This window comes from Poecilia reticulata, chromosome 13 (assembly GCF_904066995.2).
Source record: "Poecilia reticulata chromosome 13, P_reticulata-male-v2, whole genome shotgun sequence".
Taxonomy (NCBI): Eukaryota; Metazoa; Chordata; class Actinopteri; order Cyprinodontiformes; family Poeciliidae; genus Poecilia; species Poecilia reticulata.
Window position 1 is genome coordinate 18,847,161 of NC_088842.1, and position 26,821 is coordinate 18,873,981.

Genomic DNA, 26,821 nt, shown 5'->3' on the forward strand with positions numbered 1-26,821 from the left:
AACGTAGAACTTTTAACCCCTTTATTCCACACTTCATCAAGATGACAAACAAGGCGTTAAAACGATCAAAAAATCCCTTTGTTTTGTATCAAATATAACAGTTGTACAAATTTACAAAAAGGTTCTCTATACACTGTGAATTTTATTCACACCAGCAGCTGACTGGACATAAACCTCAGCTCACACGTCATCCTCACATCTTTTACATGAAAATTATTTCCTAAATGTTAAACGGCTAGGACAGACGAGAGGATTCCACGAACAGGAAGGCACATGTCAGTGTGACACTCAGCACTTAGCGGCTTTGCCACAAATGTCTATTTGAGTGGCATTTTACAGGAATATCCAGAGAAAATGCCCCTGCGAGTCACCCTGCTGGAAGCTGGTTAAAGCCTAAATGTCAATCTTCCTCCAGCAGAAGATGAATGTTTTAAAAATGTTGCACCATTTAATGATTGTCAGAGTTGTTACCTCCAGCAATAAATAATAAAATGTCATTACTCCTTGGAATGTATGATGTAAATGAACATCTAACCTTAGCAAAAATACAACTGTCTGCAAAAAAAAAAAAAAAAAACACACAAAAGGGGTTTGACAGTATCAGAATTACATTTTTGTTTCTTTCCTTAAACTCAGCATAAAGATAAAAAATACATTCTCTTATCCAGAGGAGCAAGGAAACAGAAAAGCAGATAAAGATTTTAAAAAAAAACATAAAAATAAAAAATACACAATCATATATGCAATTTAGCATTAAAAGTTGTGTCCATTTCCACAGTGTTCAGTGTTTGGATTCCTATGTTCCTGGCACAATTTTCAGATTTTCCGAAGCAAAATTCTGAATGGATGGCTGGTTTTAATTCCTGACTGGCTGTACTAACAGCACAAAATGCACCGCAGCTGCTCAGCCTACATTTCTGCTCTTCGATTGGTTCCCTTATCTTGACCGGCTGCGTCCTCCACCTCCTCTTCTTCCTCCTCGTAGTTTTCTTCCTCATGTGCTCTGCTCTGGTGGTTCTGTTTCTTTCTGGGTCCATGCTGGTTTTTTGCATCGTTCTGGTCCACATAACAAGCACAGACAAAAGAACAGAGTCACTTAAAGATTGTATTTTTGATTTATTAATGATTGTTTTAAAGGTTCAGGGTAATTAACTTGAAGCTGAGAATTAAAACTCCAGTGACATTGGAAATCCAAAAACTGCTGCGGTCAGGCTACTAATATGTAAATTATTCTATTTAGCAGTGAAACATAAACCTGACTGTGCAGACTGCAGCGGCCGCAAACAATGGAATAAAACATTGGTACTTTTGCTCCAGGATAAGGAGTCAAATGGACTAAAACGTCTTTTTCACTGACACTTTAACGTTATGAAAGCAATCTAAAAACTCCAGATATGACAGTTTCTGACGACATTTGAACAAGAACTCCATTCACTTAAGTTTCCTTTCAACGGACAGTCCAAGCCCAGGTGAAAACCTGATACCCTGACAAACCCAGCACCTGACTGACCTCATTTACCAGAACTCACAAGGGCCTGGGCTCAACTTACAGTCACACAACAAAGACGTGTACACACATAGCTGAACACCAGCTAATTCTTCAGCTGCTATTGTATACAAACTAGGGCAGGTTTACATGCACTCCTGATAAATGTGTGGGGGGAAAAAAAAGGATTTAAAATAATCATGTATTGCACAAGGAGACCACCTCAACATCGCAAAGAAGTAGAAACATCCAACCTGTAGTTGAAATGCATTCAAAGGTGAACAATAGTTGCAGGATGGCAATGCAGCTAGAAAGAATCTGCAAAGCTCACTGTTACATTATAATGCATTATCTTTTGCAGCAAGGGAGAAATACAGTTTTCTGTTATTTTTTTTTTTACAGCGGATTAGTCCATCTCACTGCGCTGTTTGGGAATAAAGATCAACTTCCAGCTCTTTCCCTACAAAACTCACCTGTGCCGTGTTCTCATTATATGGATCTTCCCCTTCCTCTTCAACTCCCTCTTCCACCCTTTTCTCTCCACCAGCTACATCCTCCTGGGCCTTAAGCGAAAATTACTTAGTAAATGTTTTTCGTTAAGAAATGTATTTCGAGTTTGACCAAATTCCTGTAAATGATGTTTAGATTTAGTTTGAAACAGACCAAGTCAAGTTTTCAACTTTTTCTTTTTATGTATTCAACTGTTGTAAAGCTGTGTTGTGAGCCCGCGTTACCTCGTCCTCTTCCTGGTACTGATCATCCAGTGCATCCTCCTGCTGATCTGGGTTTCCAGCCATCTGGAAGCACAAAATTAAAACATAATTCTATCCCAGTCTTTTCCCCAGACGCCGATCCGTTGTCCTCCTCACATCATCCATGTTCCCGTACTCACCACCAGCTCCTCCTCCATAGCAGGTCGGCCGGGACCCGGATGAGAGTCTACGTGCTGGCCAGGAGCAGCTGGCTCCTCTTCCTCCCCCTCTTCCTCCTCCTCAGCAGCCCTGTGTGCCGGGCGCTCGTCCTCAGCCTCCTCAAACTCATCCTCCCCCTGGTTGTTGGGGTCGTCTTCAGGATCTACCTCACCGTCCACGCCGCCCTCCGAAGGAGAATCAAATCAGTTATAGGAAAGACTCAGCGTTTTAAATATGGAGTGAAATAATTAAAAAAGAAACAAATCAGACAAATGCCGCATGTCAAAAGTCACGTTTTTATGAGGTGGGAAAAGGAAAGATGCAGAAGCGAGTGATCGACTTCAGATTTTTGAAGATATGACAGTCACCTGATGTGGGGGTGCTATGTGAGCTGGTCCTTTCTCCTCCTGCTCCTCTTCATGTAACATGTGAACGTCTTTCTCTGCAAACAGAGTGTAAACAAGCTGTAGGTTCTTTTAAAGACAACACAGAAATCACATCATTCTGGATTTGTACTGTGGTGTAATGATAATTTCCTCATAAAAATAACCAATTTATGCATAAAAACAAATGAGAAAACAATTTCTAACTCTCTTTTATTGGGTATTTTGGGATCTATGATGGTCTGCTGGCAGTTCAGCTCTGCACCCACCCCCAGTCTTCTTCTCTGTATCAACTTATCCTTATTTTGTAAATCTGCTCTGTATGGCTCCTTTTCACTCTGGAGGTATGGCTTTTTTTCTTCTGCAGGGAAGCAGACAGACATGCTGGGTATGCAGGTGCAAAGCGGGTCACTAGAGATAACAAGCTGCAACAAGTTGCATGAAGCTGAGCAGACCGCAGAAACGCAGAACCAACAGCAGAGGCACTCACTGATATTTAATAAAACACTGCATGTCAATAATATGAACCTCTAGTTTAATTATGTTGACTGAATCCCTGATTTAACAGCTAAAGGTGGTCAAAACTGAGTTTAAAAGAAAAAGGTAACGAATGTCTCACACATGTTCATCAGATATATTCATTTATTGAGGGATTATGCAGTGGAGTTCTCGATGACTTTTGTATCTAAAGATGACAATTATACCCAAAATAAATATATCGGGGATGAAAACAGGATTTGTCCCAGGTGTAAGTTTTTCTCATCTCACCTTCTTCGTTAGCAGTGTGACGGTCCTCTTCTCTTGGAACGTCTTCATCCATGTTCTCGTACTCCATTCTTTTCCTATCATAGCAACAATGATTGACATTTAGAAAAGATATCCCCACTTTACAAAGTTACACCTAAACACAACAATCAAAATATAGAAACTGAGCCGCTTTAATGTCACATCATAACAGCAGTTGCAGATTGAGACTCAACTTTAAGGTTTGTTTTCAAATATCTGAACATTCACTGTGGATTTGTGCGAAGATTATAACACAAATAAAGAAGGAAAGAAAGGGAGAGTTGAAGGGGAGAGAAAGAGAAGATGGACACAACAATTAGACATTGGGATAGGAAATAAAAGTTGGGATATACAAATATTTTTCAAATCCTTATTTTCTTTCTTCAAACTTACGGAGTTGTGGAATATACTTTCATCAACTTCTATACTTCTCCACATGACAACCCTTTTTTTTTTTTAGAGATTCAGCCTGGATGCGTGTCGCACCTCGTCTTAAAAGCACATTTCTCTGACTCTGAACAGTAACTCGCTGTACTATCAGTTTACTGACCTGTTCTCGATGAGAGTAAAACGATTTAAAACATGCGTGCCTCTTTATGAAACTTCAAGGCTCGACATTGAACCTGACCTCTGGTGCTCCTCTCTCAGCAGCTGTTCTTTTCTGTCAGCCTCCCTGTTCTGCTGCTCTTCTCGCTCCTTCTCCTCCTTCAGCCGCTGCTCCCTCTCCTTCAGCACCTTCTCTCGCTGCGCCTGGAGCGCTTCCTGTCGCATCTGGATCTGCCTGCGCTCGTTGTCCCGCAGGGCCTCCAGGCGCCGCTGCTCCTGCTGCTGCTCGTAGGCCGACTTCAGGTGGTACACCTGAGCTGGTGCCTGCTGCTGCTGCAGCTGCTGCTGCTGCAGCTGGGCCCCCTGGTGCAGCTCTACATGGTTGTCCTAACAAACCACAACGAAATGGAAAAGCAGACGTGAGTCTTCCATTTGTCTGAATTGCACACATGCATTACTTTGTCCTTTCTTTGTGACTTGGCACACTCTACACAGTCTCTGCCAAAAAATACACACATGTACCTGTTGCACTTTTTTATTTTATAACATATTTCAAAGTATTTTTAGGAGATTTTAGGTGACAAATGTTTTTGATTTAGGGTTGTTGTCTAGTTGGAAGGGAACCTCTATTCCAGTGTCAGACCTCTGACAAGTTGTACTTTTTCTATCTGTCATAAATAACAGCATCCCACAGGATGATATTGCCACTACCATGTTTCACCCATGGTGATCTTATATTCAGTCATGTCAAGTGTTGGTTTGTTGAATTATTCCACTCCACTTCACATTACAGAATACTTTGTGTTGGTATCTCAATACAAGGGCTGCAACTGATGATTATTTTAGTAATTAATTATTCAGATGATTAATTGGATTTTAAAAAAGCACATTCAGCAGATTTTATTCAAGCTCTTAAGCCTTTTTATATGATATTGGTAATGCAAAATATGCAAATAAGCAAATAATTCAGTTCCTTTTTCAAATAGGAAAATAAAATTTTTCTTGTCAAAAATGCTACAACATACAATTTCTTTTAAGAGAACAAGTGAAAAGCTGAGCCCTTTCTGCTTGACGTCATGTCAGTTCAGTTAAAAAAAAAAAATCAAATTCTTTACAATCCAGTAAAAAAAAAAAATCTGGTTTTTTTTTTCCGGATTTTGAACCGGGTAGAGATAAAATTATGCCACTTCAGGAGTTCTGATTAGAATAGATCTACAGACAAATGTATTTTATTTTCATCCCAATCTTTCAGCCTTAACTACTGCTCTGAATATGTTGTTCCTTCAGCAAATGGCCTCTTTTTGATTCCATTTACTCCAATTAACAATTGATTAATTATTAAATTAGTTGACGATTATTTCAACAATTGATTAATCCCATTAATCGTTTCTAAAATCAATAACTTTGTAAAGTAAAAAATGTGGCCAGTCCTTTAATTGCGAGTAGCTGTGAACGCTGCCGAGCGTGTCCTGGTTCCTACCAGCTGTGGCTGCCGTCTCTGTCTGTCCAACGCGTTCTCATCAGGCTGCTCTTCCTCCCTCTCCTCCTCCTCCTCCATCTGCTCGTCATGCGCCTGGTCCAGGTCCTCCTCCAGCTTCTGAGGCTGTCCTGCTTGAGCCATCTCCTCCTCTGCCAGCTCCCTCTTCCTCTCAGCCTCTCCCTCTCTGTCCTCATCCCTCTCAGACAGGCCGGGCTGGGACATAGCAGGGTGGGGGTTGACCTCAGACTGGGCGTTGGCCTCCTTCTCTTCCTGATTATCCAGCTTAAAGGGAAGCAGCAGGAAGATAATGAAGAGGATTTGTACATTCAGAGCTTTATTCATCAAATGAGAATTCCCTCATTACCCTTGACTCGGTGTCCCAGTGGGGGCGCTGTTTTCCCTGAGCGCGCGTCTCTTTAGCAGCCTGCTGGGATTGGTGAACATGGGACTCGGCTGTTACTGCGGCTGCATGCAGCTGCTGAGCAATAGAGTTTGGATCGGGTTGTGCCCGGTTTGGTTCCCGGTTCAAAGTGTCTCTGAGCTGCTTGTATTCATCCACCTGGACCTAAAGAGACAAAACATTAACAGAAGAAAAGCTGAGATATTAGAAAACTGTGCAACTATTAAAACAAATAAATAATCCAGAAGCAGGTCAGTAATCAGCGTCCAACAGTCGCCTTGATTAATAATCACTTAAGTTTCAGACACATTCAGCAGATAACAAGAAGGTTGAAAGGTTATCTGTTTTATCCTTCATAGCATTTTACAAATGTCTGAATCAAGATGGTTCCATTCTCTGGAATATAGACACATAGATACTTAGTAATGCTAAGAGCTCTAACCACTGCTAGCCACTAAGATCCAAAAGAAAGGTTAAAAACTCAATGTTGTTAACATTGAGTCTTTGTTTTACAAGCACAAAACCTTGTTTTGTAGCACAAGCTCTTTCTCACACAGAAAGGCTTCACTCCTGGAATCACAAAGTAATAATAATAAATATTTTAGTATACATCATCTCATACTAAAATTCTGAAGGAGAAATCCTAATTAAATTCCTATAAAGCTTTACAAAAATGAATATCAAAAATGTAACTCTTAATTTTTTACTTCTACTAAATAAAAATGATTTTAGACCTTCTAATTAAAGGTTTATAATTCACTGATTTTTTTTGTCATTCACTGCAATGACAACATAAGAGCTGACTAAAAGTATAAAAAAATTCAACACTGTTTTTGGCTAGAAATGTATTACTACATGAAATTCAGGGCTCTGCAAAAATATATTGTGTTCTAAATATTAACTTTGCCTTTCCTCAATTAAATAACTACTCTTGCAATATAGTAGTTTATTCTTCTTACTTTTTTCTCTTGATAAATGACACAGAATTATGCACATTTTTCCATGTAGTATTTAGTTTTAAACAGAATCATTACCCAGAATTTACAAGGAAATACCAAGTTGTCATTTATATGCAGCTAAAAAACACGGCATGTGCCTCCAACTCAATATCCACTTCATTTGCATAATGAGCACTAAAACACCGTGAAACATTTTTAGTTGACTTCCTTTTATGAAAAGGTAACACTAACATTTTTAAGTTAAAATAAAGTGCTCTCCCTCTGAAAACACACATGCATACACTTGACCAGAACAGTGGGATTAAATCCAAAAAGCCTTCTTTAATTCCTTAATTTCTTCCACGTCGTTTCATTTCCCCTCATCGTTTTATTACAGATCTCCATCCGATTGGCTTCAGCACGTTTTAGATTAACCGTTTTGACCCAAAACCCCTGCAGCGGAGAGGTTGTGTTCAACCAGAAGCACTAATGGAGAGCCATAACATCGATTAACGAATCCTAACGGGCAGGAAGAGCAGCAAAAAAAAGAGGAGTTTTTGAATATCCATCCTTACAGGTCCAATATAAAATAGAATAATTTACCTTGTATGTTTTCTAGAAAAAAAAACCCCCCAAAGCTTCAAGAACATGTTAGTGGAACTAGATGAAGCTAAATGAATTAAAGTCATCATGAGAACCTTTCCCTGGAGCTTACATGGACACATGGATAAGAACATATCCTCAGTGTTAGTCTGTTATGTGACTGCGGTAAACAACAGGAATGGATCACAGCTTTCCCACCTGAGCTGCAGCCAGCGCACTCTTGTGGTCCTCTAGGGTCAGTGCAAGCTGGTCGTGGACCGCCTTCAGGTTCTGATGCTTGACCTGAACACAGAGCAGAACCGGTGCATTTAGAGCCAAGCGCACTCTGCAGTCGTGTCAGCATATTTTCAGTGCAAGAGAAAATGCTGACAGCCAGGCGAGATATTTACTTATTGTGTAATTAGAGTCTTAAAGACAAACCGTTGGGTCCTCCTCACCTGGGCATCCTGTAGCTGGGTGTGAATCTCATGGTGGGCTTTCCTCAGTTGTTTATTTTCTTCTCTCAGGTTATAAACATGCTCTGTCAGAAACAGTACGCACATTACCTTTCTATACATGGACATAAAGAGATCTCTGACCCATCTAATTGCATATTTCAATGAATTGGATATAAAATTGCTAAGTAAAATTAGAAGCATGTAAGGGAAATTAGAGATTCTGTGATAAAGGATGAGTGGTGTCATATAAAATACTGTCATTCTCAACTTACAAAACTGACTTGACCGACGCTTCTACTGTGACTTCTGGTGTTATTTAAAGCAAAATGTAATAGCAAGATTTTTAAACTGAAAACCATGTAGTCAAACATCTCACTCTGCTTTAGAGGAAATTTGACAGTGTGGTTAGTCCCGTCATTGACACTTTGGTGTAAAATCTTCCTGAGATCTCACTAAAGTCAGGAATTAAGGGACTCACACATTACTCAACTTTATACTGTCCAATGAGAAATTATTTTAAATTTCATGAAGACAAAAGTCATATAACTAGGAACAAACTAACTGGGAGCAAAAATTATTTATCTTTGTAAAATTCACCTGCTGTGCATTGAACTTTTTTCCCTTTCTCTATACAAATTTTACCTTCCTACAAATGCCAAATAAATGTTGTTTTTTACAAACAACTCAATAAATAAGATGTTCACTTAAAACTACGATAGCATGTAGTTTGTGTTTATTCTATACTCAGGCCTAAGTTTATTTATTGAAATAACTTTAAATAAATGTTAATATGATATCACATCTACAATATAATCTAGAATCAGCTGAAATAATTGTTGTTTTTTCAAATTTAACCAGTTAGATTATGCTCCAGATTCTTGTTTGGAACTTTTTTGCGTTAAAAACCATATTTTGGTTCGGTGGTATTTCTAATCACATGAAACCATCACTACCTTTAAGTTGGGAGACCTCCACCTCTTTGGCTTGCTGCAGTTTATTGTAGCGATCTCTGTGTTCGTCCAGCAGCCGGCCGTGGTCCTCGCCTTGCGCTTGGTGCTGCTCGTTTAGCTCGTAGTACTGCCTCTTCAGCTCGTCATGCTGATTCTGACAGAAATAAAAGACCTTCGTCACCGTGCTGCTTTCCTAGGCCACAAATGCACCGATTGCACATGAAAATCAGAGGAGATGGGACAAGTGATACAAAAATGTAGGACTATTTGCATACTTGCGCAACAGGAAAACGTCTGGGTAAAGCATGCAAATGTCTGTTTTAGAAGCGGGAAGAAAACACCGGAAAGCACGCAGCAGGGTGAATCGGAGGGCATCTGCATGATCATTCTAACCTTTAGCATCTGATGCTGCATCTGTAAGGAGTTGACTCTGCTGTTGGCATCCTGCTGTTTAAAACACAAGAAGAAAGATTAGGACATCGTCTGTTTTCCACATACAGCGTTGCAGTTCAAAGTGTTGGCAATGAAGAGCAGAGAAGAGCAGTCTGAAAAGAGAAGGAAGAGAAACCCACCTTCTCTTTGTTCAGAGATTGCTCCGCTTCAAGTTTATAAACAAGATAATCTAAGGGGGAAAAAATATGAGTTAATGTAAACTGCTTTCATTAAAAATAGTAATAAAGAAGCAGATGTCCATCTCACCTTCTTTGGCCTTTTTGTGCTCTAGCCTCTCCTTCTGAAGAGACTTCTCCAGCCTTGATCGATGCTCATACACCACTAGGTATTAAATAAAAACAATATTAAGATAAAGCATAAAAGGTGAAGGAGAAATCAAACGGAGCTACAATCTAAATCTGAACACCGTGACAAACCTATGGGCTCTGACACACTTGAGCATTTGTTCCAGTGGGGCCAACAGAGGCAGGGTGTGAACTTTATGGGCGACATGACAGCCAGGCGTCATATTTACCTAACCGGACAGCGACAGCTCACTGCAGGAGAGGAAGCCGTCTCTGAGGAGCAGCTACTACATTGTAGCTGATGGCCACCGTCTACTCAACAGTAAAGGCTTCATGAAGTCTGTTATTCTCTGACAATTTTCTGAAAGAAACTAAACTATTTAGTAAATAAACCTGGTATTTCAATGTAGCTTTTTGCTTTGTTATTTAGTCATCCACCTTGAATAAATCTGAACAGAGTAGAAAATGAACAGTGTCTAAATCCACAGACTCTTCAAGGGAAACTGGTAACTTGTTTTTCTAAATAAATGCAATTAAACATGTTTTATTGTTTAACCATTACAGTAAAAAAAATATGTAGTTGTGACCTTTTTAATTTAAAAACAAAGAGGAAACCTCCTGCCTGGGCAACAATAAATACACCGACCGCATTAAGAATTATATCTTTCCTAAAACCACTACTGCTTAATTAGAATAGAGGTAGGCATCAATACGGAATTAAAGGGATCAACTTTATTTAGAAAAAACTTTTTATAAAGAATTATCCACCCACACTGTTGAGACAGATCACGAGGATCACCGGGAAGATCAGGTCTTCAATTAATTTGAGGCAGGGTGACGGTTTCAGTAGAAAGAGTTTTATGGTCCATAAATTTCAGCAGAGTTTGTTGAGACTCAAGTCAGAGAAAATAAAGTCTGTCTTTGTTTGTATTATTATTTGGTTACATGCATGTACATCAAAATGGTCTGCACCAATAAAATCACAAGAACTCACATTTTCCTCAAATAATTTATTGAACACTGGACCTAACTTTAACCCGCATCTTTCCAGACAGCATACAAAACCTGTAAAAATCAAAATGATGAAACGTCTTTTATACAGATCATCTTTTTCAAATAACCTCTCATGATGAAATTAAAATTTCTATTTCATCTTCCACGTGTTTTTGTGGTTGTGGGAGAGCCTGCCAATAACTCAGCTTGAAGATTATAGGGGATTTCTTTCCCCCCATAGAAGATGTGTTAACTTTTTCTGAACAAAACCTGAAGTGCAATCATATGTTCTTGGGAATACATTGATAAATAATGACTGCAAAAATGGAGGATGTTATAAGCTACAGAAATAGAATTAGTAAAGAAGATGAGTTTAATAGAGGAATGCTTCCAAGATGAAAAAAAAAAAAAAAAGATCTTGCTTGTAGTGATAAATGCAACATTTATGAAAATAATAGGAGTTGAAACAAAGATTAGAAACATGTTTGAATAGAGAAACCAGAAAACCATCTCATTTATAAATGTTACAACATGATAATTATTATTATTTGCAATAGAAGCAGAGTGACTCTGAGGAACCGCAAACTTAGCCGACTCAGTTTATGCAGCTGTATGCAGATCCAGATCCGGAAAAAGAGGCATATTGTTGAAACATCTCTGATTTTTCAAGACCATTTTACGATTCCTTACAGTGAATCTGACGATGCGATGCACTCGTCAGATTCAGTTTCAATGAAAAGTTCACACTGCACCTCTCTGATGTGTTTCTGCTTTCAGTGCTGAAGGGTTGAGAGATCTACTGTAGCTCCGACTACGAAACTAATCCAGTCTACATTCTCAGAGCATTTTCCCCCTCAGACAAGTGAAACTTGCTCCTCACACTGCTGCTTCAGTGTACCTGTAGTGTGAGAACAACAGGGCTCTCTGTATCGGTGGAACCTTTGCTGACCTGCTGCTTTAGATGTGGAAAAGATTGTATTGATTGTATTTGGCCCATAGTGTTAAAAGGGAGGTTGAGTATCTGGTGAATCTGTAGGTTTTCCACGCACACACGCACACACACACACACACACACACGCATGCAGACAGCTCACCATTAAGACCGAAAACACAACTGCTGCCTAATGGCTTTCTAAACCAAACATACCACAGCTCAACATCTATTATTCATGGAATAAGATCTTAAAGTCTTCTCTTTTAACATACACGTTGCTTTTTTAAATTGGTCTTAGTTTTAGTTTCAATACATTATTATATGTTGTAAGTTTCTGAAACAATCTGAATAACACATCTATTTAAAAACAAAAGGAAATAAATAAATCTGACCTCATTTGAGCTCGACTGGTTTTTATAGACTGTTTTTAAAAGCTGCAGCTCCAACAATCCAATAAACCCCATCAGGGAAGAGACCTGCTGGTTTTTATGTTTCCACTTCTTATTTACTGCTACACTCATGCCTAAAAGGATCTCTAAGCTTAATTCAAGCTGAGTGATCATAAAAGTAATAAAACTTAAATAAATAGGATAAAGTTGTTTTGACTAAACAAAATCTTTTATTATAGTCTAGATTAGCGGTTCTCAACGTGGGCGGTACCGCCCCCCAGGGGGCGTTCAGAGGACGGCAGGGGGCGCTGGCGGACATTTTTACAAAAGGGGGGCGCTGGGATGCCTTTGGGGGGCGTTTGGTCGAAGGTAAACTTTACACCTTAAATGCACAATAATGCCAGTTTAGACTTTGAGCAACTTGGTAAAACTATTGTGTAACATTAAAACATGCTTGGCTGCAACTGTATCGATGGCAGCTCTTCTTCTCTTCGTAGCTTCATGGCGCAGCTCCGCATCAGTTCAGCGTTACACCAGCTGATGACGCTGCTGTGATTCACTTTGTCTGGTATTTATGTAGGCTACACATGTTTTTGCAGTTCTGTGATCATGTCAAAGCAGCAATTTATATTCAAATGTGTTTTATTTCCATTTGAAAGCTGCCCAATTCCATGGAAGAACAACAGAAAACCGCTCTTATAAACATGTAATTACTAAAATCACGATACCTTCACTTTGTATCCCTCTGAAAAATGAACCCATTTAAATAAAGAAATCCCTACATGAGTGATACCACGATAAAGAGCGTTCATTTTATAGCGTTAACACCGGTGCTGCAAGTGGTCCGACATGAAACGGGTTTGAGGGAACAACGGTACCACAGCACTTTTAAATTTCAATAATCAGAATACCGAAATTGTTTCCGTTGTTTTAAAAAGTTTGTTATTCTGCCTTTTCCCCATCGATATGTTCCCCGACCGCCCTGCACCTTAGGGGGTTAAAAAAAAAAAAAAAAAAAGCCGCGCACATTGAGCAAAACTCTCAAACATGAGCAGCGGACAAAACGGAGCCACGAACTAGATGCGAATTATGGCATAAAAACAGAGAATCCGACGCTGAACAGTGAAAAATCAACACATGATGTGAAACACATGATAATTAGGCGGCGCAGCAGGTGATGAGATTACTGATGGTCAATAAATGATCAATGATTTAGAAACAGGAAAGAAACTAAAGTGGACATAGCAATAAACCAAGAGAGGATAATACTAATCAAATGAAACTAAATGGAAATGAATGAAGAACAAAATGCAAGAATAAACTAAGAAACTAAAGTAAATACAGAGGAATAAACTGGTATGACAAGACCTTTCGAGCAATAATTAATACAGAGGACTGTGCCATGGGCAGGTGCGCAACTACACATTATTCAGGTAGATGCGAAAACATAAATCGGCGCCCCCCACGAAGGAGCGTAGAAACATACGCTCCCCTCACCCCCCCTCCTCCAGACGCCGATACGTTTAGTGCAAAACTCGCTACATTTACCCCGTTATGTACGCAAGGTGAAGGAGCGTAAGGCGAGCTGAAGTGTACGGGAAAACATAATCGGTGCGCCGATTCAAAACATCTACAATAATGATGGTAACATTAATAATAAAATAATAGTCAGTGCAAAGTAGCCTACAAATTTTTTGGTGGGGGGGGGTGAGGAACCTGGATAAAGGCTAGGGGGGCGATGGCCCGAAAAAGGTTGAGAAACACTGACCTAGATAATGAAAAATCCACCTTGGTCTTGGAATCAGGCAATGCAAATGAAAAGGCCGATCTTTTTTCTGCTGCCGTCATTTCAGATGCTGGTTATTTTGTCCGTTTGAAGCTTTGCTAAATGGTGCCAACTGTGCCGGTCTGCAGTTGCTAGTAAAGCTTTTAAGGAAAAAATCTCCACTTTAAAAAAAAAAGTATCAAAATCTATGAACAGAAACTATGTTTGCATCAGAGTCAGAGGTGAACATACTGCCGGAAAGGTTTCAGAAAGTTCCCAACTATCCCTCACTTCCTCATCAATAATTTTCTGTCTGGTCAGAAGGTGGGATGGGCAATAATGCCATTTATTATTTTTATTTTTTAATCAATGACAAACTGTGTGATTTTGTTTACAAAACCAAACAAATATTTTGGTAATTGCTACTTTTACCATTTTTTTCATTCTTGGTTGCAATAATAATTCATGTCTAAAAATGTGATCCCTGCATGTTGACAAAATTATGAAAAATTTAACGTCACTGGTTTCCTGAATTAGCCGAACAGTCAGATTATGCAACATGTAAGTTTGAACACAGTGGGTGAACACAGTGAAACTACATCAGTGTGTTATTTTTACTCGAGGTTATCAGAGAGTCTCTTTCCAGTCCATGGCTTGATTGTTCTGATTACATCCTGTTTTGCTATGATGGCTTATGTATCAGAGGTCATTCATTTACTTTTACTTCCATTTGTTCAGGTAAATCTCATTGAGACATAAGGTCTCGTTGTCAAGATGTCCTAAATCCAGTTAAAGTTACAGTTAATTGTTTTTAAGGTCTGATGTAAAAACTATTGATTTATCTCTTCTGTAAAATCTGTATAAAACAGAATAAGCTGTAAAACATCTTACTGCACTTTATCTCAAATATATTTACAATGTAACTGTGAGTACTAGTAGACATCTGCGCAAAACAAATGCGATGCAGCTAGGTGTCGAATTTCCTGTTCCTGTGGCAACTGTGGGAGCTTTACTTTAACCCTGCGGTGGTGGCCGTTACCCACACGCTGCACTTCTGTAACCTTCTGAACCCAAAAACAGGAACGTCCAAATAAGGAAAAGGGAAATCTGAACTCATTCATTCAAGTGATTTATTTATTTATAATTAAAACCCTGAATTTATTTCTTCTGAAACTGAGATGACACTCACACAAGACCAAAGAAGGAAGGACAGAAACGTCAACAGACTGAAGAGTATCTCGATGATCTTGAAGACACCACAACCCTTAAAGCAGATAATGGATGCGTGGGCAGCTGCCCAGTTCTGCTGTTAACCCAAATGAGCGTCTCTAGCAAAGGGATGCATGAAGTTAAACTAAACCAGGACCGGTACCGGTCCACAGGGTGGAAAGTCGATACGTTTTGTCATTTGTGGTCATCAGACTGTGAGAACAGTTTTCTTTTGAAAACCCCTAAGCCAGGGGTCCCCAAACTTTTTCCTGTGAGGGCCACATAACTTTTCCCTTCTCTGGTGGGGGGCCGGAGTCAGTTTGTAACAGAAAAAGTGTGACGATAGTAGGAGTGCCTAAATGTAAAAATATATTGTATTCCAGAAAGCACAATCAAACAACCCTCTCATGGGTTCTTCACAGAAAAAAATCCAGGAAGGATTATAGTCGTTATTTTCCGAACTATGAGCCGCACTGGACTATAAGCCACAACTCCAAAGTTTTTTGCTTTTTTTTTGTTAAACCAGTAAACATATTCACCTCCAAATCATAGTGCAGCAAATACAGCGGCTGCTTCTGTCGTCTTTCACAGTGGCGCAACTACACATTAATCAGGTGGATGTGAAAAGTTACCATAGCGACTCTGGTCGCTATGGTAACGTTTATATATCTTTTCAAAATAACAGAAGCGTCACAAAAACGAACATTTTACTTTCGTGAAAATTTTAACTCACGATAATGACTAACGGGAGCCCTGAGCTTGTTTCTCTGCAACGACACAGTCCCATCTGGGAGTGATGAGAGACAATAACACCAGAGGTGTGTTGCTATATCCACAGCCTGCTTGGTCTCTATATGGCAAAGCAGCTTGAAGCTTCATTGCCTCATTAGGAGCCGGTCGCCGCATGTTACACAGAGTGGGCTTGTAATGTGGGACTCACCTACCGGTCCGGGATAAATCCATTTTCCTGTCTCTTCTCTGGGCCTTTTCCCCTTCGCAAAGAAACTTTTCAAAGACATCTGATCTGTTTCTTACTCATTTTGCTGCTTGTGGGACTTCCAATGATTTACTTCCTGCTAAAGAGCCCCCTGGTGGTTGAAGAAAAATCCACATATAAACGGCTTATAGTCCGGAAAAAAACGGTAAATGAAAAAAAAACAAAAACTGAATGCTCTCTGGTATTGTTCAGGGGGCCGGACCAAATGTGGAGGCGGGCCGGATCCGGCCCGCGGGCCGTAGTTTGGGGACCCCTGCCCTAAGCATTTGTATGTTTTCAGCGGTGGGCCTGATAAATAGGAAGGTGAGATGTGAAGAGGGAGCAGGAGCAGCAGCAGATCGGCTGACATGAAGCAGTGAGTGGACAGTGGGAGAGCAAGCTCCCAGCCTGGCCCAGAGGTCGTCTTGTGTTTATTGTTATGCCTCACCACCGGTCCATGGGGGGAAAAACAAGGTTAGGCACCTCTGCTCTGACAGACAGCTGCGCTGACCTTATACTTGTGTAAAGTTTAGTTTCCCAACTTTTCTTTTTATCTCAGGTAAAATGCTTCTCATGTTGTTGCTGCTCTAGGAGAAAACTTTCCACAAGGAAAGGGAGGGTTTTCACCGATGTCCTGGATACGTCTTTGTCTGTTGACTCTTAAAACACTGGCTTCAAGCTACAGCTGGTGAATCTCCAACGTACTCTCGAATGGGCTTTGTTTTGTAATTATTTCCAGACCGAAGTTATCCCTGATGCTGGTGAAACTGTTACCTCACGCAGTTTTTCCTTCCACACAACCTTCTGTCAACACTGTGTAAGCACTGTGAATGGGACAACTTTCAGAGAAGTTTTCCGCATTATTCTGTCGACCATAGCATCATACTCTGCAATATGTTTTTTCTTGGCTTTAGATAATTTCAGAATTTGCAGATAAACTGTAGTTTTAATTGGTTGCAAGTCATAAACAATGCAAACAAAATAAATGCATTAAAAATCAATGTGGGTGTAATGAATCCACATTTGAACTGACTTGCTGGAATAAAGCAACTTCTCGATTGTAGCATAATTGATCGAGATGTTTCTATATGTTCATATATGAACATTAAAGGGATTTGGAAATTCTTGATACTTTGTATGCAAAAACTTGAGAAATTTGACTGTAAAGTAACTTCTGATCTAATTTGTTGATATGATTGAATCTCAAAAATGAACAAATGAGGTCTCCGAGGATGTGAAATCAAAGCGAAACATTTTTTTCAGAGTGCTTGCTGAATCATTTAAATCAATAACAATTGCCAGCCCAGTGTTGCAAAGGGTAACAGGAAATCAATATGGCTACCTCACAACCCACAAGCTATGCACATCCTCTAAATATAGGACGAAGCAACCTTTAACATTTGGTAGAAGACATGAGTTCCCCTGGGCAAAGCGATTGGTGGGGTGGCTCATCTTTTCACAATGAAAGTTCCGGGTGCGGTTCAGAAATTAAGCCACAAGGAATTAAGCAACGGCATTCGCAGAGTGTCACAACTCTGGCATCCTGTTTGTGGATAAATCTGCTTCACTGTCGCTGTTCAACATCAGCTGAATCCTAATCGTCGCCAAGTATCTAGGAAAAGTGACTTAGCCGCTGCTTTACATACACTAAATTGCACTGTTGCCGTCTCCTGTAAGCGTAAAACAAAACCCTCCATTCATGAGCATGTACATCGTCTCACATGGAGCACGGCGGAGCCTCAGGCTAACTCCATACACAGCCTGCTGAACAAAGCAGTGGGTAATTTAGACGGATGATTTCTGGTTACATGGATTAAAGACTACTGGAGATGACTGGTTCCAAAGCTTGTGTGAGAAACCCAAACGCAGACGTGCCTTTAACCTGTTCTACAGAGCTATTTGGTAAACAGTTCTCCACCCAGGAAGTTATTTCAAATAAAAAAAGATGTTGGAATGAAACAAAACCCCAGCCCGTATCAGCACAGCAGAGTGTGTTTGTAAGAAGGGAGTAAATGAGTGAGGTTTACTACTGTTGACCCGACTGCGATGATGGAGGAGGGGGAGGGGAAGTAAAAACAGCTCTGCCACTATTATTCTAACCTCAAGTACATTAGTCTACGTTTATTGCCGTTTCTTTACAGTAACTAAATTAGGGGTGTCGTTTGGTACAGCCAATCTTTATAATGAATCAAATAAAAGCTCCTCATCTAACTCCAATTACGTCTGAGCCATTACCAATGGCTAAGAGCAGAATAACCGCGCTGAAAGCTTGTAAATAGCACTGCTTTTCAGCTAATTTAAAACATTACATTTAAAATAAAATCAGCCCGATTCTCCCCCTTTATCAGTTTATGATCTCGTAAACAGCCGAACGTTTGTCTGCATGCGGGTTTCCAGAAAGGTCAGCGCACTGACAAAAAACAGCAGTGATCAGCAAATCCTCTTCATCCTATAAAGTTAATAAAATCACATAACATTTAATGCTGGTCCTGACGTTGCGTGGTTTGAAAAGGTTATTTAATTACTGACCAATAGGATTTAATTAATCTCTAATATTTTCCAAATTTTTTTCATGTTGCAAATAGAGATAGACCAGAACAGAAAGTAGTACATTCGCTGTAGTAGTGCAGTGAAATGAAAATGATACAATTACAAATCTGCAAAGTGTGTGTGCACATTCCCCACATGATTAGATTTGCACTTGGAAGAACTACATTTTGCTGCAACTGCAGCTGCAAGTCTCCACTAGCTTTCAATCATTATAGACTGAATATTTTGTGAACTCTTCTTCACAGAACAACAAGTACAGTCAGACTGGGTGGAGAGTCTCTGAGAATACCAGTGATTCAATTTGCAACACATTCCTTATTGGATTTAGGTCTGTACTTTGACTAGGCCATTGTATCGCAGGGACATGTTTGGACGCAGGCCATTTTCATTGTAGCTCTGGTTGCATGTTTAAAGCTTTAAATTATCTGTGTCTGAGAATGTGGCCCACTTTGACCATCCCTGCAGTGTGATGCTGCCACTGAGGTCATGGTCTGTTTAGTGTGCAGTTTATTTTCCACCACACATGCTAAAAGGAGAAAGTTTTGTTCATAGTTGACCAGAACACCTTTTTCCATGTTTTCTGTGTTCCACACATCAACACAGATGTATGCATTCATGAGACTTCTTATGGTTTTCCTTCATATATAGCTTTCTTCAGGCCAGTTGTCCATAAAGGCCATTTTTTTGGATTTGTGTTGGTGGAGTGTGTGAGCAACAGTTGTCAACAGATTTGCCCATCTGATTTGTGGATTCCAGTATCTTCTCCAGAGTCATCACGGGCCTCTTTGATGCTTATCCGATTTATGTTCTCCTTGTTTGTCTCGGTAGGTTTGCAGTAGTCTAACATTCTTTCTACGTTTGTATGACAGATTGAACTATCCAGAGCTTGGAATGTTGTTTACAAACTTTTTTAACTTTTCTACAACGTTCTCTCTGACTTCTCTATTGCGTTTCTTGGTCTTTGTGAAACTGCTTGTTTACCAACGATCTGACAAAATGTAGAAGATTTCAAGAGCTTGGAAAACTTTTGCAAGAAACAATAAGTAGCCTTAAATTGATTTCCAGATCACATTTTAGAGATATTATATTGCTTAACATTTGACTACAGCAAAAATATTTACACAACACCCGCTCCCTCAGAGATCGAGATTTAATGTCACTGAAATGTCATCAAGACCCCTACATCGCCCTGGACTTTGAACCAAATAAAGCTTATGTCAAAAAGCTCCTGCTTTCAAACAGCACTAGTGTTTTCTTCCACACACACCCCTAATAAGGCTTCACCCATACAGATATTAAATCATTAGACTCAATGCTGACTTTTTGCAAAGGATTGTTTGTAGGGGTAGTTGGCAGGTCAGTCTTTAATCGGTGATCAGCCAGAAAACTGCAATCGGTGCACCACTAACTGTCTGGATCAATTCTTTCTACTCTGGAACAAAACATTTACAAATCCATAATCAGATGCACGACATGTCACAGTTTCAACGTCTGGACTCAAGAATTGCTCATTGTTAATGGGACAATGTAGCTAATAAAACTTACTTTGATGTTTTTTCTTGCTAAAATTGTTTGCTAGAGTTTATAAAGTCAACAGCATGTACCCAGCGTGGCTCGTTGGCTGGACGGAGGCCAGACGCAGTGGTCCTGAAACTCGTGCCGCACCGGTGTTATGGAAAGTGCAGCAACAGTACTTCCCTTTCCTGCTCTAAAGCTGAGGCAGCAGCAGATATTCAGAATGACCTGCTGTCTGGTGGACACACAGCTGGGGTACAGATGACCACATGATGATGACAACCAGGTGTTTGTGAAGTACCAAGTAAAGAAAAAGCTGGAGTTATCTGAGGTTTGATGTGACTTTCACAGTAGCAGCACAAACAGCAACATTGTCTAAACCAAACAAAGCATTCTGGAGATTAACCTGTGAGATTAGAAAGTTAAACGAGGTCAAAGACAGGCAGGTTACAGTACTGTTCAGGTCCAGTTTGGCCAAACTGACAACAGCCTCTTTTTATACAGCCGACACTGAGACACTATTCTTACAATAGCATTGCTTTTAATTGAATTCCAACCAGAGCTGGCATTTAAGTCAACCCTGACCTCAACTAATGGGTAAGTACAGTATACCATTGATTCCTGTTGCAGTTTATATTTCTCTTGCATTGAGGATGTGGAATTAAGTATAAAAACTGATTATCAATGGCAATGACTGAAGGTGATGTAACCACAATATATCAATAATTTTTCATACATTATTCAGTTAATTGTTATGAGTGCAAAGTTTTAAAAAAAATTGAAAATATTTCTTAATTTGTTTACTGTGCAACTCAGGAGGTTAAATGGGATTTACTGGGATCTTATTAAGCTTTCTCTAAGATTTGAAAGAGCACTTTTGATGCACTTTTGTGGTTGGTAATGAATCATTTTAAGTGCTAAAACATTTTGTCAGCGAGCATAACGGAGGATAAAAATTGCGGTTTTGTTGTTGAAGTCGCTCCTTTTTTGTCGATCAGTTCAGTGTTTACCTTGGAGCTGTGCCGAGAGTGACTCCTGGTGCTGTTGGTACTTGAGTGCCGTCGCCTCGGTTCTCCTGAGCTGCTTATGCATCTCATAGGACATGAGTCCCCCGTACATCATCCCGCAGACCACGGTGACCAGCAGCAGGCACTGGAAGATCCGCCGCTGCCTGCGGGAACACACCCCGTTTCCCATGTTGGACCCGCACCCCTCCCCGCCGTCTGCGCGAGAAAGCCCCGTCTCTGCTGGTGGAAACTTCCGACTCAACTTTTTGCACCCCTCCCAGTCAGTCCCCGAGCATTTCCACTCACAAAACGGGCGCCGCTTTATGTGTTAGCAGTTGCTTCGGCATGCATTATTTTAGCCAAGTCAACTCCACTTCAAAGGAGTCGCTCAACTCTCCGCTTCACTTCAAGTCAAAGTCCTGCTCTGCCCAGTTCTGAAATGCAAAACATGAAGTCTCGAGCTTCCCGCTTCAGGGCCGCTTCGCTCTCTCCTCTTCCTCCCTCAGACGTTTCCGACGCAGTTCCGTCAAGCTTGCGTTAAAGTTGAAAAATTCGCGTCCAGGTCGAGGCCTCTGAAGTACCTTTAATTTTAGTTACGTGTCAACCCAGACGCAGCTTTCCATCCAACTGCTGCTCGGGAGGAAGTCCCTCCTCCAAAGTCAGATTTCCCCACTCCAGCCCTCGTTCTTGCTGTCAATTGGCCGCTTCAGAGCTCCATCAAAACCCAACGCGAGAAGCCACAAGTCACTGTTGTGAATTTAATGCATCCTTTTCCAACTTGTACAACTTCAGGTTAAAACATTGTCCAGGCTTCAAAGTAAAATGTGGACTAAATTAAGATTACCATAAAAAAATATCACTGTCTGACACTAAGACACTAATTGTGCTTCTGTTGGAGGTCAGATAGAATTAGACATTTTTATTAGAGGAACTGCGGTAACTTAATTTTCTAATTTTGCAGTTTTTCCTTTCTCGTTTCTTAAGTGCAATATAAAACTGCTCTTACTGCTGCTCTTACCGCAAACAAAACAGCTTCTGTTTTCTCCAATGTTCCAGCAGTGATTGAGTTCTGCAAAGGCTGTTCAGGGACCTCTGGGAACTGGCGATTTGATGGAAACAGATTATGCTGTACACTAAGCCATCTCCCATTGAGTCAGCGGAAGATGGTGATGATCAATCAATGTCTCGCCATCCTGACAGCTCCTCCGTGTCACACAAAGGAGACTTTACAGGCTTTTCCTTGATATAAAAAACAGGGCAAGGTTCATAAACACAGAGTTCAAGCACTATTAATTAAACAGAAAACTAGACTTCTGTTAATTGACTTAAAGATCTCATTTACTAATTGTATTATTGTCGAAACATCAAACAAATTACGTATAAATGTAACGTATAAACTATGTACTTTTATAGTTACTATGTGGGATCCCTGTTATAGAATGTGGTTAGATCTACAGCTGATTACACATTAAAGTGAAAAACAACAAAGCCGTAGAAGACCTATGCATGATATGTCATTTTGTCAAAAGATATGATTGTGTTTTAGCATTGTTTTAACCACGTGTCAGGTTTCTGTTTCACTTACATTCATCTGCTTTTTGTGTGTCTCCCTGTAGACAGAAAACATCAAGAAGATCAAAAGGCTTATGCTGGCTGTATTTTATCTTTCTCATTACTATCAACAGATCCCCCAGAGAGAAGCTAATCAAGAATGAAACAATTTCACTGACAGCATTTCATTTAATTCAAACAGTAGAAGATTTGTCACCCTGTGGTTAACTAAAAATACTATCAAGTTACCAGATATCTCATCTTTCTAAGATGCCAAGAAATTGCATTTCTCTGATGTTGCGACTAATTAAAGTGTTTCAACATAACAGTTTAAAATGATACTTTCAGTACTTAAATCTAACAAGAAAATTTGTATTACAACACAGCAATAGGGAGCCCGCGCAAGGAAAAAGCATGGATGCATGCCTTTCAGCAACATTTTAAATCATATTTGTACTTTTTAATGCCCATATTTGAATTTACTTTGATTAATATTCACTAATCACAGCTTCAATGACTTTTTGTGTGAAGTATTATTTGGTGGACATTTACAAATTACATGTAGGTATTTTTGGATAAACAAGACAATTAATTTGTGAATATTTTCAACATTTTAAAGTTGCATTTAATATAACCTAGAATCTCTCTCACGGAAAAATATTAAAATAGGTGTTCTTACCTAAATGTTAAAAATATTTCCAAACACAATGCAAATTAAATTCACAATCATCATAGTAATGTTTGCCCAGAAGTTCATCTGGCACAGGCAACCCTCAGATTGTCCCATTTAGTGACTAAAAGCTGCTTTGGAGCCAAAATGCTTTTTCAGCACAACAGCCCCATTGTCTTCAAATTCTGGTTCTCATTTCCACACATGCTGTAAAAATAAACTTTACTATTGCTCTTCATGCTGGTCCCAGGTTAGACCTATTAAACAAGCAAAATGAGCAGCTTTTTGGGAACCTCAGAGGAGATATCACTGAAAACTGATGGTTCTCAATACTGCATGGTGGGTTTTGATAAGGACCATGTGGGCTGTTGCCCAGGGGGGCATTAAAAAGGAGTGGGGGAACTCATTGGGAACCTGCAATCAAGGTGTTGAGCAACTGCTGCTTATAGAGAGACTAGCTGACATCCGTTGTGCAAGACTGCTTCTGCTTTTCATATTTAACATCATGTTTTGTTTTATGCTGTTTGTTTTTGCATCATGTTTCCAGATAGCAATGGTTCCCAACCCTGATCGTCAAGCACTCCTGCCCTGCATGCTTTAGGTGTCTACTTGTTCTTACACACCTGTTAGTTGGATGAAAAATAGGCTTCAGCAGCTCTAGGTGGCATGCAGAGGAGGCCATGCACTCATCTGAAGCAGTTGTGTTGGAACAGACACAACTAAATCATGTATGGTCAGGGGGGCAGAGGTTAGGAACCACTGCCTTATAGCATCTTCTGATTATTTTTCTGCTCCCATTACTTCTCTCAGTGCCTCTGCTCTTTGCTCCCATCCCAGCTGTGTCAGTAACCAGGTTCACCTGTTTCTTGTTCCAGTAATCACCCTTCTGTTTATCCTTCTAGTTTATTGTCAACTTGTTGACAGATAGCTGCAACTCACTGTGGCCTTTTGCTAGTGGACTTCTTGTTTGTATATTTGTTCGTGTTTTGGATTTTTATTTTGTTTGCAGAATTGTACTTTAAGTTTAATTTTTCGAATGTTTGCCTCATCTCAGTCAGTCCCAGGTGAAAAAAAGTATACTTTAGTATACTACATTTTAACATACTTTAGTAGTATTTAAATAGTATCAAATTACAGCTAATAGTATATTTTAGTATACTATACGTACTTTTTTGGAACAACTTCAAGTGTGCTTAGTGTACTTAAAGTATACTTTTTAAATATATTTCAGAGCTTAATTATATTTTGATGTATTTTGTATAATAATTCTGTCTCAGAATTATATTAAAATATATATTTTATATACTTCAAATATATTTTAAATATATATTAGTAATGTATTTAAATTACATTTAATTTTTATTTTTGATTTACTGCTATTGATAATAAACTACAATTTTAATTACTCGTGAAAGTCTTTATTCCTACATACCTATTTTGTAAATGACATGCATAACTACACTACAGTACTTACATTGTTTCAGGCTAAAATTACATGGGAAGATTAATTACACAAGATGTTCAAGGTAATTCAAATATTGTATTATTACAGACACTTTAAAACTGTAATTTTAATCAAAACATTATAAACTTAGTATAAATTATAATTTTTCAGGTTAAAAGTGAACACAATGAACATGAAAATTTAAGTGTGACAATAAAACATGAAAGTGAGGATCAACAACAGAACATTCCCGTTCACTGCACCTTACAGAAACCTACAAAAAAAGAACCATAGAGCAATTAAACAGAGAAAGCATTTGAATTTAAAGAGAACAGAAAAATGGCAAATAAAAAAATAATACAATTTTAAGACGTTGTGGACTCGCCATGTATGTGACATCATAAGAACTGATGATGATTGGGACCGGATGCCTGGGGTGGAAAAACATTTCTGGGTGTCGTCTTTGCCTGTTTATGTTAGAAGTAGGAAAAAATAGTCAGCAATTTCATAGGGTCAGTTGATGTTGGCATTAACTATGAAGCTGTTTTAAGAGTGGACTTAAGGAGACAAACTACCTTAAAATCTTTCCATCCATAATCTGAACACACTGATCCTTGCAGGGTGGTGAGGGGGGCTGGTGGTGCCCATCTCCAGCAGCCATCAGATGAGAGGCAGCGTTCACCCTGGACAGGTCACCAGTCCATCACAGGACCCTGAAAGTCAACAACAAATAAAATGTATGAAAGAGAAATGTTTAACAAGGAGAAAAATTCTTTCCAGTTACTTTTAAATCAAAACATGTTTATTAAGCACTTGGTGTTGGTAACACATCAGTTTTTGTTGTTGAAAATGTAGCTAACTCCTCATTGAAAAAACAAACTTAAATCATGAAGATGATGTGGAGGTTCATCCTCAGAGCTGGTTGTTGATCTGGTGGAGTCAGAGCTTCTTCTGAGACAGAAAGTCTTTAGCTTTCCTAACACCCGATTTCTCTGGCTTCCTCTTTCATCTTCATTTGCTTAGTTAGACTGCAAACATATGTTGAAGATAAAATCATTGATGGACGAGTTAGAACAACAACCACCTCACAATATCAAAGTCTCTCTGTCTTATGGAGCTTAATTAAAACCAGGTTAGTTTATGAATTAAAGTATAAGTCACAACAAACAGCCTCCATGCAGTTATAACATGAAGCTGAATGATTCCTATTGTAATAATCATACAAGTCACAATGAAATTGATAAAATAATTATTTATGAAACCAACGTAAGTTATATATCTTTAATAAGCAAACTTACCACCAGCTAGCAACACTTAGCAGCCTTCGTCCCTCCGGGCTCCTTTTGTGACAAACATTTCATTTCCATCGGTTGTTGTCCCGTTGTGTTGTCGTCTAACTCGGACTAGGACGTCACCAGCTTGAATTTACCAAAATTAGTAACTATTGTCAAGGCCTTCTTTACTTTTAAGACAATATTATGCGAGTAAAAATGGAGAATTTGAACAGCGTCTGTTATCTTCCCTGCGTTCAAGTTTTTTCTTCTCTTTGTGGCGTTTCTAAAATAAATGAAATTGTGCAATACCGCCACCATCTGGTCTGGAGTGTGAACTGGAGCTAATGCTGTTGATTATAAGGTTTTACGTCACACATCTGAAAATTGATTGGATACTTTCTTAAAAAATTACATCACGATTATCATTTTTTTTATTGTATGCAATTTTAATAAATAGTAAAAGATTATTAAGGCACTTAAAATTTATACATATTCATTCATATTTTGTTCACTTAAAGTATACTTTTATTTAATATATTAAAAGTGTATTTTGGTACAATTATGTTTAAGTGTGTTTAAAGTTCTAATTTCGAAATTGGTACAAGTGTATTTTTAGTATACTTCAGATATACTTATAGGTAGTACACTTAACATTTAGTATACTTAAAGTGTACTTTCACAAATTTAAGTATGTTTGAAGTATACTATAGTTTTTTTTCCACCTGGGGTGCCCTACCTCCTACCTCTGCTTGTACTACCTGGGGGGATTTACACAATATCAATGAGAAGTTATTTAGGAATAAAAATCCCTCAAATGTGTTTCATTGTGTGGTCTTTGCTGCGTGCAAGTTTATGAAGTTATGTTTTTGTAACAAATCATCAAATCA

The 26,821-nt window shown here is 39.1% G+C and overlaps 1 protein-coding gene and 1 long non-coding RNA gene across 5 annotated transcripts; both read right to left on the reverse strand.

Annotated features, from left to right (window-relative positions):
- Window positions 1-7: 7 nt before the first annotated feature.
- On the reverse strand, window positions 8-21,651 carry golim4a (golgi integral membrane protein 4a). 3 transcript variants are annotated; one of them, XM_017308058.2, is made up of 16 exons: window positions 20,999-21,651; window positions 9,620-9,694; window positions 9,493-9,542; window positions 9,314-9,364; window positions 8,924-9,074; window positions 7,971-8,053; window positions 7,732-7,815; window positions 5,957-6,157; window positions 5,593-5,874; window positions 4,195-4,499; window positions 3,549-3,622; window positions 2,766-2,839; window positions 2,379-2,582; window positions 2,221-2,283; window positions 1,960-2,049; window positions 8-1,056 (listed from the first exon to the last, which is right to left on the reverse strand). In XM_017308058.2, the coding sequence occupies exons 1-16, from the start codon at window positions 21,183-21,185 to the stop codon at window positions 910-912; spliced, it is 2,121 nt and encodes a 706-aa protein (XP_017163547.2). In that variant the 5' UTR covers window positions 21,186-21,651; the 3' UTR covers window positions 8-909. The 3 variants fall into 3 exon arrangements, with proteins under 3 accessions (XP_017163547.2, XP_008423552.3, XP_017163548.2); XM_008425330.3 differs by having other exon boundaries at window positions 9,314-9,367; XM_017308059.2 differs by lacking the exon at window positions 1,960-2,049 and having other exon boundaries at window positions 9,314-9,367.
- Window positions 21,652-24,736: 3,085 nt separating this feature from the next.
- LOC145554673 (uncharacterized) lies at window positions 24,737-26,393 on the reverse strand. Of its 2 annotated transcripts, none has more exons than XR_014090660.1 (4): window positions 25,959-26,393; window positions 25,236-25,688; window positions 25,046-25,127; window positions 24,737-24,934 (listed from the first exon to the last, which is right to left on the reverse strand). It is a non-coding gene; the product is annotated as an uncharacterized LOC145554673 (long non-coding RNA). The 2 variants fall into 2 exon arrangements; XR_014090659.1 differs by having other exon boundaries at window positions 25,022-25,127.
- Between the last annotated feature and the right edge of the window lie 428 nt (window positions 26,394-26,821).